This window comes from Panthera uncia, unplaced genomic scaffold (assembly GCF_023721935.1).
Source record: "Panthera uncia isolate 11264 unplaced genomic scaffold, Puncia_PCG_1.0 HiC_scaffold_468, whole genome shotgun sequence".
NCBI classification, from domain to species: Eukaryota; Metazoa; Chordata; class Mammalia; order Carnivora; family Felidae; genus Panthera; species Panthera uncia.
Genome location: NW_026059614.1, coordinates 18,059 through 29,520, shown reverse-complemented (window position 1 = coordinate 29,520; position 11,462 = coordinate 18,059). Strand labels below are relative to the sequence as shown.

The 11,462-nt window shown below is 52.8% G+C and overlaps 1 protein-coding gene across 1 annotated transcript; it reads left to right on the top strand.

Annotated features, from left to right (window-relative positions):
• The first annotated feature begins 5,509 nt into the window (after positions 1 to 5,509).
• Positions 5,510 to 10,096, top strand: LOC125918133 (malignant fibrous histiocytoma-amplified sequence 1-like). The gene has a single exon (XM_049624179.1). The coding sequence runs from the start codon at positions 6,109 to 6,111 to the stop codon at positions 9,181 to 9,183; it is 3,075 nt and encodes a 1,024-aa protein (XP_049480136.1). The 5' UTR covers positions 5,510 to 6,108; the 3' UTR covers positions 9,184 to 10,096.
• Positions 10,097 to 11,462: the final 1,366 nt, after the last annotated feature.

Sequence of the window (11,462 nt, the reverse complement as noted above, 5' to 3'; positions counted from 1 at the left end):
TGTATTAAATCCTTTCTCTCCAAATAGACAAACAAGTCAAACACAGCTTATCTACAAATGGCAGACACATTCTGTTTCCTGCTGTAACATTTAAGAACAGATGTTAAACCCATTTCTTGTAGTTTCGAGATAGTGTTTGTTTAGAGATTTCACTTGTCCAATATGGCATTCTTCAATGCTGTAAGAGCAAAGTTCAATTTCTCCAGCTGGTACCACTTCTCTATAGCTTAAAATACACAGTCGGCTGACAGTGAACAAGACCCATTCCTCTCCCCAAGAAATAGCACAGTGATTAAAACATAAGTTTTGGACTCTGCCTTCTGTGGAGTCTGGACTCTGCCACTCGATAGCTCTACCTTCATTTTCCTCCATCTATAAAATGAGAAGAAAAGTGGACGAGGCTTTGGTGAAGATTATGTGAAGCCTTGCATGAAACGCTTACAGAGCAGTGTCTGAGCACATAGACAACCTTTAATACACGTTAGTTACTATTACGAGTGATTATTCTTTGATATCTTGGTTAGTCGTGCCCAGTACCTTCCAAGATCCTCTGTGGCTAAACTGTCCTATGCCAATTCTTAAGCCGTGCTTTCTTCCTGTTTTAAAAAGATTTTATTTTTAAATAATCTCTACACCCAACACGGGGCTTGAACCTACAACCCCAAGATCAAGAGTCACGTGCTCCATCAACTGAGCCAGCCGGGCGTCCCCTTAAGGCTTTATTTCTAATCCTCTTCTGCATGACAAGCCTAAAACCTTCTTTGCCTCTTTCCGGTTTTCCCTTGATATCCCCTGCTTCTATCTCCAGCAAAACCAAACCAAGAAGGGTATGGCTTGACTAAAATCACGGAGGTGAGATTTTCTCTTATTTGCCTGTAGCCAGGTCCAAAGGAGCATTTTTGTTGCTATTGTTTTTCCAAACAAAATACTAGCTGGACGTAAAATTAGAAGAAAGGAGAACGTGGGAAGACCTTCCCTCTTGTCATGATAAAGGCAGCATATACTCGGCCTCTCCAGACTTCAAGGAGAGAAGTAAATTTTCTCATGCAATGCTGTAACTCTAGGTTACCTAGACAGCCAGTTTCCATTCTCCAAAGCCAGTTCAAACCTCAAGCCCACGAATGTCCTGAAATCAGAACTGTTTTGAAAGTCTAAAGCCGCCGAAGCAAGTAAAGTGATACGTTTCCGGGAAGCTGAGGGTTCTGAACTCCTGAAAGGTAAGGAGAAAGCAAGAAAAAGGGGTCTTTTGGAAGACCAAGTGTGTTAGCTAACTGTGCTGTCCTAGAAATGGCCTGCTTTTAGGTGCAGGATGTCTCCTATCCTGGAAAACCCCTCCGTCTTGGGCACACGGGGACACGTGGTTATCTTAGAATAAAGACTTGATTAAGCTGTGGTGGATAACATTAAAATTCAGTGGAAACAGGTACTCACATGATTTTCCAAATGTACGCCTTTTTTTTAAGATTTTTTTTTATTATTAAGTAATCTCTATGCCGAAAGTGGGGCTCTAACTCATGACCCTGACATCAAGATGCATGTGCCCCTCTAACTGAGCCAGGCAGGTGCCCCCAAATCAAGGATTAAAAAATTTTTTTTTGATGTTTATTCATTTTTGAGAGAGAGAGAGAGAGAAAGAGAGAGCATGAGCAGGGGAGAGGCAGAGAAAGAGGGAGACACAGAATCCGAAGCAGGCTCCAGGCTCTGAGCTGTCAGCACAGAGCCCGACACGGGGCTCGAACCCACGAACTGCGAGATCATGACCCGAGCCGAAGTTGGACACTCCGCTGACTGAGCCACCCAGGCGCCCCAGCATTTTTAATATAACTAGAGAAACATAAACAGGAAATATTTTCATAAGAAGCTATCCATAATCGAGGCAAGTCCTAGCCGGTTTGTCCATGTGGTTGTAGCAGTGGTTCCTTTCACAGCCTTATTCTAGTGGCAAACCCGATTCCTACAAGGAAATAGTCAGCCTTTGTAAGGCTCTTTTTGAAAACCCGAGACTTAACGTGACACCAAATATCCCATGGGCCAAGGAGGGAGCAAATTTCCAAATGGAGTTGCCTAACACTATTCACAACGGGAAGCCATGGAAGAAGGGTGAGGTCACCTTTAGGGAGCGATGCTGCTGGCCCGGTGGGGATGGAAGCCAGATTACCAGGCCCAAGGAGGGGACCAGTGGAGAGGAGCCTGACCACTGGCCCCAGACCACTTATGTAAGTCATGCGACAGGGAGAAGAAGTAAAGCAATGAGATAACAGCTAGCGGGTCAGCAAGGTCAAGAGGAAAATCTGGCAAGACGGAAGAAAGTTGAGTATGTTGAAGACAGAGCAGAAGATATCAGAGACGAAGGCTTATTTGGAACTTGTTGCTGGTCTTAGCGAGGGGGGTAAGAGGAGAGTACCCCTGCCACCGGGGCCCTTTACACCATGACTGACAGCCACATCTTTCAAGGCCTCGCTTAAGACGCAGCCTCCTCAAGCGTGACCTCCCTTTCCCCGGAAGCAACAACGGGTGCCCTAGGAGAGGCTACACTCTGGGAGGAAGCCCTACGCGTAGAATGCCATTGCCATCACATGGCAGCGGCGAAAATGAAATGCTTTTAGGAAAACCCTAATGTGCAGGACCACCCCTAACTTTTGCAGCGCCTGGGGCAAAACAATAAACAGAGGTCCATATTCTATATGCCTAAATATCTAAATGTGCTACGTTTAGCTGACAATTGTGGCATATCCACGCGCCCCCCACCCCCATCCTAACGTGGGCTCCATCCAACACAGGGAGGGGACTGGGACTGGCACACACAGACGGCCATCCACACCCTGGAGGCGAGGGATATACACAGCAGCAACTCCTGAATGACTAGGCAGGACTGTGTCCACCTTCCCCAGCTGTTTGCACCGGGAATTTAGCGTTCTTCATACCAAAAGTGTTCTAGAAGGTTGAAGGGGCATGTCCATATTCCTCACTGGCCCATCAGAAACTTTTCCACAAGGGGTGTGTGTGGCTAGAGGAGGACCAGATGTGCCAGGGTTGGGTGCCCAACCTTGTGTGGATTTAAGAGCCATACTGGACACAATTTATTTTCCCAGAGTTTTATTTTATCGTTGCATTCTCCTGATTTGACTCTTTAGTTTTTAGCATAATGACTCTCAAAGAGCTCTTGAAGCAGACATTACAAGGCTTCCTGCATGACTGACCCCAACAACACAGAGTAGGTGGAGGGGCTCAGAAAGGTGTATTCCTGCTGAGATTTCACACCAGGCTTTAGTGTTGCAGGGAGGGCTGAGAGGTCCCAAACAGGGCACTCTCTAGCCCTCTCAGCTCTAGTTATCAGATACAGAAAATCACAGGTTATCTCCTGACAAAGGAGAGCACCGTCTTCAAAGACATGGAAGTCTTTTTAAAATGGAAGTATAATTTTCTGATGGCTTCTAAAGGGGAACAGCTTAGGGGCCCCTGGGTGGCTCAGTCACTTAAGTGGCTGAGTACGGCTCAGGTATGATCTTAGGGTTCATGAGTTTGAGCCCTGCATCGGGCTCTCTGTTGACAGCTCAGAGCCTGGAGTCTGCTTTGAATTTTTTGTCTCCCTCTCTCTCGGTCCCTCCACTGATCACACTTACTCTCTCTCTCTCTCTCTCTCTCAAAAATAAACAGTAAAAAAATGTAAAGGGGAACAGCTCAGTACAGGTCATTTAGATCTACTCCAAACCACTTTAAGACTTCAGGTTAGCCACTGAAAGTGGGGTAGGGAACTCATGCCTTCTCCAATCTCCTTCCTGAGCCCGAGCTTCACATATGGGTTGGAAGGAGCTAAAGGTGGAGAATTTAGGGTCTGAAGAACACCGTGAAGATGATGCACCAGGGGGATCACCCACATGGGGGGTTAGCAAACCCGGCTCTGCCCTTTACCTAGCTGGCTGATTGAAAAGTTGCTTATTTGGGGCCTGTTTACTCTGCTGGGAAAAAAAAAAAAAAAAAAAAAAAAGGTCAGTGTAGGTCATCTAGAGTGTTTCTTGGGCTGAGAGGCTGGAGGAATCCTTGGGCAATTTGATCTCCTAGGAAGTTTCTTCAGAACACAGCTCAGTTCTCCCTTCTGACTACCTACATTTCACCTGTGGTGTGGGAGAGGCCTGGCCCCAGAAGCACCCGCCAGTTACCAGATGTAGGACCAAGGCTTGATAACCATCCCTGGGGCAGATTTCCAGACTAAGATGTTCAACAGCTCTCTTTGAAGAGACAAACTATTACTACCTGGATAACTACACCAAAGACGGGTCCGCAAATGAGAGCAATGACATGTGAAGGGAGAACAATTAGTGCGCTAAGTGGCGCATTTAAACCATGGTGCATTTAACCAATCACATTTAGTCTTGCATCTGAAAACTATTTGCTTCGTTATTAACCAATTCAGAGGCCGTGATGGAAGTGATATCAGATACCTAATGAGTTTTGAGGTTTTGGTAATTTTTTTTTTAATGTTTATTCACTTTTTTTGAGAGACAGAGACAGATCCCAGTGGGGGAGGGGGACACAGAATCCCAAGAAAGCAGGCTCCAGACTCAGGGCTGTCCGCTCAAAGCCCCACGCTCCGCTCGAACCCACAAGCTGTGAAATCATAACCTGAGTCCAAGTCGGAGGCTTAACCGACTGAGCCACGGAGGCGCCCCGAGGTTTGGGTAAATTCTGAAGATATTACTTACTTACTGTAGATGTGATCTCAAGGAAACGTCCTAACAGAGGAAAAATAAACCTTAAAAACGAGCACTGGGCTGTGCATTTTGCCTCGAAACGGCTGCCATTTTCTTGAGCTAACAGTAAAAGTACTGTACGATGGGGATATGGGATTTGTTTCACGGGGTCGTTGTGGGGATAAATGGGATACCCTACATGAAAAGCCCTTGCATTGCGTACCCCAGCCCCCCAGCCCCTCCCCGACTCCCCAACTCCGGCCAGGAGCCTGCTCCAAGTCTTCCCCAGGAGAGCTGAGAACGTCTGTCTCCGTCAGTCTGGCACAAAATAGGGCCTCAACAAATATTTACCAAATGAACGAACGGTTGCCTGCTTTAGTCCTTTTGTTTAGTCACACTCTCGTTCTAAGCTCCTACAACGCAACCCAGGCCCCCGAATCCCGCCAGCTCCATCACAGTGTGGATGCTGGGTCAGGGGAAGGGGAAGGACGGTAAAGAAATGAGCAAGGGCGGCCCCCGGACCCGACCCAGGAGGGGAGAAAAAGGAATCCTTAGAGACGCGGGGCCAACAAAGAGCCAGACGCAGTCCAGCCCCACCGGGAAAACCCCGAAGCCCGGATCCGTAGCCAGGGCCGGCTCCCCGCGCGCGCCCGGCCGAGCGCGGTCCCCGTCCCGGGCCCGCACCCGCGGGCGCCTCCGGCCCCGCAGCCGCCGCTCGCCCAGCGGCTCCCACCCCTGCGTTTTCTCCCCTCCTGGGCGGCGCCTCCGCCGGTCACGTGGGGGCCGCTCCGCCGGGCGGCGCTGCCGCTTCCCGATCGCGCCCTCCCAGCGCCGGGGACGCGGCGCTCGCGCTCCCGCCCGAGCCCGGGGAAAGCGGAGACAAGGAGGCGCCGCCGCCCCCTCCTCCCGGCTGCGCCCCGGCCCTGCGCCCGCAACATGCCGGCCGCGGAGCCGAGCGCCGCCCTCCTCCTGGAGCTCGCGGAGGCGACGACGCTGCCGGCCGCGGGGCCGCGGCTGCGAGGGTAGCGGGGCCGGAGTCGGCACCGAGGCGCCGCGAGGCGGGCAGAGCGGGAGGAGGAGCAGCAGGCATCTTCCGCGGCGCGGCGGGCGGCGGCCCTGCTGCCCCGGCGCGCCCATGGCCGGGGCGCGAGGAGAATGCGAGTTGCGCTGCCCGCCGGCCGCCGCCGCCTCCCCCCGCGCCGCGCGCTCGGCGCCCCCCGGAGCTGCTCGCGTCGCCGCCGCCGCCCCCCAACTGCGGGCGCCCCGCCGCTGGCTGCGCTAGGACCCTCAGCCGCCGGTCGCCGAGGGCTGGTGGGAAGGGAGGGGCGAGAGGGCCCGGGAGACTGGCGCCCGCCCGGGCGCAGCGCGGCATGTAGCTGCGGGCGCCGGCGCGAGGGTGTCGGCCCGGGGCCCCGCCATGGCTGGGAAGGACAGTGGGAACCTGAAGACGGTGAGGCTGTGGCGGGACGCCGCCCTGCGCGCCAGGAAGCTGCGGAGCAACCTGCGCCAGCTCACCCTCAGCGCGGCCGGGGGCTGCCCGGGGGCCGGCGCCGAGCAGCTCGACTCCCCCGACGCCCCGCAGCTCGTGCTGCCGGCCAACATCGGGGACATTGAGGTGCTGAACCTGGGGAACAACGGCCTGGAGGAGGTGCCCGACGGGCTGGGCTCGGCGCTGGGCAGCCTGCGCGTCCTGGTCCTGCGCAGGAACCGCTTCGCCCGGCTGCCCCCGGCCGTGGCTGAGTTGGGCCACCACCTCACCGAGCTGGACGTGAGCCACAACCGGCTGACCGCCCTGGGCGCGGAGGTGGTGAGTGCCCTGCGGGAGCTGCGCAAGCTCAACCTCAGCCACAACCAGCTGCCCGCCCTGCCGGCCCAGCTGGGGGCCCTTGCCCACCTGGAGGAGCTGGACGTCAGCTTTAACCGGCTGGCGCACCTGCCCGACTCCCTCTCCTGCCTCTTCCGCCTGCGCACCCTCGACGTGGACCACAACCAGCTCACTGCTTTCCCGCGGCAGCTGCTGCAGCTGGCGGCCCTGGAGGAGCTGGACGTGTCCAGCAACCGGCTGCGGGGCCTACCTGAGGATATCAGTGCCCTGCGTGCCCTCAAGATCCTCTGGCTGAGCGGGGCCGAGCTTGGCACCCTGCCCAGCGGCTTCTGCGAGCTGGCCAGCCTGGAGAGCCTCATGCTGGACAACAACGGGCTGCAGGCTCTGCCCGCCCAGTTCAGCCGCCTGCAGCGACTCAAAATGCTCAACCTCTCCTCCAACCTCTTCGAGGAGTTCCCTGCCGCGTTGCTGCCCCTGGCTGGGCTGGAGGAGCTCTACCTTAGCCGCAACCAGCTCACCTCCGTGCCATCCCTCATCTCGGGCCTGGGCCGGCTGCTCACCCTCTGGCTGGATAACAACCGGATCCGCTACCTGCCCGACTCCATTGTGGAGCTGACGGGCCTGGAGGAGCTGGTGCTGCAAGGGAACCAGATCGCAGTGCTGCCGGACAACTTTGGCCAGCTCTCGAGGGTGGGCCTGTGGAAGATCAAGGACAACCCGCTGATCCAGCCCCCCTACGAGGTCTGTATGAAGGGGATCCCCTACATCGCAGCCTACCAGAAGGAGCTGGCTCATTCACAGCCGGCCGTGCAGCCCCGCCTCAAGCTGCTTCTGATGGGCCACAAGGCTGCAGGGAAGACCCTTCTCCGCCACTGCCTCACGGAGGAGAGAGTGGACGGAAACCAAGGAGGAGGGGACAAGGAAAAGAGCTACCCGCCTGCGGCTCCTTCTGTGAGCAAAGGCATCGAGGTGACCAGCTGGACGGCCGACGCTTCGCGGGGGCTGCGGTTCATTGTGTACGACTTAGCCGGGGATGAAAGTTATGAGGTGATCCAGCCCTTCTTCCTCTCCCCAGGAGCCCTTTATGTGCTGGTGGTGAACCTGGCCACCTACGAGCCGCCCCGCTTTCCCACCACCGTGGGCTCCTTCTTGCACCGGGTGGGGGCCCGCGTGCCTCACGCCGTGGTGTGCATCGTGGGCACGCACGCAGACTTGTGTGGGGAGCGGGAGCTGGAGGAGAAGTGCCTGGACATTCACCGCCAGATCGCCCTGCAGGAGAAGCACGACGCCGAGGGGCTGAGCCGGTTGGCTCGGGTGGTGGACGAGGCCCTGGCCCGGGACTTCGAGCTGCGCTCCGCCAGCCCCCACGCAGCCTACTACGGGGTTTCCGACAAGAACCTTCGGCGGCGCAAGGCCCACTTTCAGTACCTGCTCAACCACCGGCTGCAGATCCTCTCCCCGGTGTTGCCCGTTAGCTGCAGGGACCCTCGCCAGTTACAGCGCCTTCGGGACAAACTGCTCTCGGTCGCCGAGCACAGGGAAATCTTCCCCAATTTACACAGAGTGCTGCCTCGGTCCTGGCAGGTGTTGGAGGAACTGCATTTCCAGCCGCCCCAGGCGCAACGACTGTGGCTGAGCTGGTGGGACTCGGCTCGCCTGGGCCTGCAGGCGGGGCTGACCGAGGACCGGCTGCAGAGCGCCCTTTCCTACCTGCACGAGAGCGGCAAGCTGCTCTACTTCGAGGACAGCCCAGCCCTCAAGGAGCACGTCTTCCACAACCTCACCCGCCTCATCGACATCCTCAATGTCTTCTTCCAGAGGGATCCTTCCTTGCTGCTGCACAAGCTGCTTCTAGGGACCAGCGGCGAGGGTGAGGGCGAGGGGGAAAGTTCCCCGCCGGCGGCGGCGCCCACCCCAGGCCAGGAACTGCTCTGGACCACCCAGCTCCATCACTATGTGGAGGGCTTTCTGCTTCATGGGCTCCTGCCAGCCCATGTCATTCGGTTGCTGCTGAAGCCTCATGTCCAGGCCCAGCAGGACTTTCAGCTGCTGCTGGAGCTGCTGGAGAAGATGGGACTCTGTTACTGCCTCAATAAACCCAAGGGCAAGCCTTTGAATGGGTCCACGGCCTGGTACAAGTTCCCATGCTATGTGCAGAATGACGTGCCCCACGCAGAGGCCTGGATCAACGGGACCAACCTGGCCGGACAGTCTTTTGTGGCCGAGCAGCTGCAGATTGAATATAGTTTTCCCTTTACCTTCCCGCCCGGGTTGTTTGCACGCTACAGCGTCCAGATCAACAGCCACGTGGTACACAGATCGGATGGTAAACTTCAGATCTTTGCATATAGAGGGAAGGTTCCTGTGGTGGTCAGTTACAGACCTGCCAAGGGGGTCTTGCAGCCAGACACTCTGTCCATTGCCAGCCATGCCTCGTTACCAAATATATGGACGGCGTGGCAAGCCATAACCCCCTTGGTAGAGGAACTGAATGTCCTACTTCAGGAATGGCCTGGACTGCACTACACCGTGCACATTCTCTGTTCTAAGTGCCTTAAGAGAGGGTCGCCCAATCCACACGCTTTCCCAGGTAAGTGGAGAGAAAGACGTGGCTCTTCTGTGGGTAAGTGGAGAGAGGGACGTGGCTCTTCTGTGGTAATGTTTTAAGGTGCATTTTTTGAAGATGCCGGTGTTTCATTTGATCGACTGTTTGCTTAACCTCACAGGCTCTCCGGGAAAGTTTTTCAGTGTGAATGCAGGGGGATTAGGGACGAGCAAAAGAGAAATACAGTCGCCAGTGTCATACTCTCCTAATAAAAAAACCCAGACCTCAGAAGCGGGTTCCAGGCCCACTGTTGGAGTTTGGATCTCCTTTTCCCTTTTCCCAATTCAGCCTGCCTTCCATGGAAGGAATTTCAGGTGGTTGAACAGAAGATGGATAGCTTCATGCTGAGCCCTGGCTTATTGTGCATATTAGACACATCTCTACGGGGTGCTCGCGGCTTGAGATGTCATTGTCATCATCTTTGGTTTAAATTCAGCGTAATCATAAAGTAAAAATTATCGCTCACTTTTCTTGGGAAATTCTAGAGAAGAATGTTTTGTAAATGGGGTGAATGATGGTTTAGTAAAGACAAAAATTTCAGTCTGTAATGCATGACTTAAGTCCTGGGATCACTGTTGCCCAGCACACTCTAAGGCATGGAAGATAGATTACTGAAATCTCTGAGGGGAGTTTCCTCGGGTATTTCCTGCCAGTTTTGTGCTTTAGAGATGTCTAAAGGTTTGGTTTTTGCTAAGCGTTAGAGCTTTTTGGAAATACTTTGTGAGAGATGGAAGGGACAAAAGGCTGGCAAGAGTTTTATGGTTTTTTGTTGTTTTTTTTTTCCTTTTTCTCTTTTGGGGACTGTTTTGCAATAGACGTTTTTCTGTTTTACTTTTTTAAAGCATTGTAGGTGAGTGGGAGAATTCCAGAACTGGTGGTGTGGGATTTTTTGAGCCTGGTTAATTGATACCCTGAGTCTTTAGCTGGGAATGTGTCCATTTTTCACACTAGAGCATTCTTTAAACAACTCCGGCTTTTGGGGAGCAGGTATGGTTAACAGCATTCCAGGCGTCGTAGGGACAAGCCCAGTGACAGCATCATGGCCAGTTTCCCCCCCTCAGTCTCCACCCCCGGGGTACATTGAGCTGTGATGAAATGGAAGACCGCATGCCATTCTGATCTTTGTCCTAGTCTGAATGCAGCTCCTAATAGTGTCAGGAAGCAATCGGACACCAATATTTCCAAAGGTAACCTCTTCCTGCTGCCCTAGATCTAGGCTGAGTTTAATTCTTCAGCCTGAAAAAAGCCACCGTATTCAGTTACCGCCAGTCAATTGAGCTGTCCATTCGGAATGATTATCTGGTGTCATGTCATTGTCCGTGACTCTTCAGTTTGTTTTACATTTGCCTTGGTGCCTTCCTCATGAAAGCAAACACTTCTTTATTGTGTTACTAGATTGAAGAAAGTGGTTACGAGTTACATAGTCACAGAGTAGCTCATTGAAGGAGCTGCCCAAAGCTGATTCATAATCCAAAGATGAAGCATTAATAAATCTGTTCCTATCAACAAAGGGGAAGACACAGGTTATTGGACAAGCAAAGCTCCGGGCAGGGGAGTTCCAGGAAATTTGAGGAGTACACCATGAGGCCAGAATTTTTTCTTTTTTTTCTAACCTCAGATCTCCATTTTTTATTTTTAACAGTCATAAATTCCACAAGCAAAGCACGTACCGTGTGCCAGGCTACGGAAACCGAGAGCCCATTCTCTTGCTATTGTTTTGCCTGTGCGTCTTTCAAAGGAGGCACACCTGGTTTGCGATGTAGGCCGTAAGGAGAAGATGATTTTCTCAACGTAGAAAACAAATAAATGGTTGAAAACCATCGAATTGTATTATATATCGAGTAAGAGTAAATCATAAGTTGGTTTTGTGCTAGAGATTACGCACGTCTGGCTTATACACGGTCTGAGAACTAAGTTAATTTTTTTCGCTTCATTTAGGATTGTATTTCTTTGAAAAGTAGCAAAGGGCACAGAGTAGTGGAAAAAAATGATTATGGGTAATTCATGACGTTAAGAAGACAGAGAAGTAACCGTATGGTGACAGATGTTAACTAGACTTACTGCGGCGATCATTTTGCAAGGCACGCAAACACTGAGTTGTTACGTTGTTTACCTAAAACTAATACTATACGTTAAATACACCTGTAAGTAAATAAATAAATAAGTAAATAAAAGAAGATGGGAAGAAACCCATTTTCCTCTTTCAGATTCGTCCGTGACAGCACTCATTTGATACTATTTGTTAACAATTCTGAAAGACTTGGGAAGAGCTGAGATAATAAATAACTAGAAGATATTGTAGGAACAGAATTATAATGTTGGGTGCTCAGTTAGTTAGGGG

Bases quoted from the DNA above. Each gene is read 5' to 3' on its own strand.
- LOC125918133 (XM_049624179.1), top strand. From the start codon at position 6,109: ATGGCTGGGAAGGACAGTGGGAACCTGAAGACGGTGAGGCTGTGGCGG.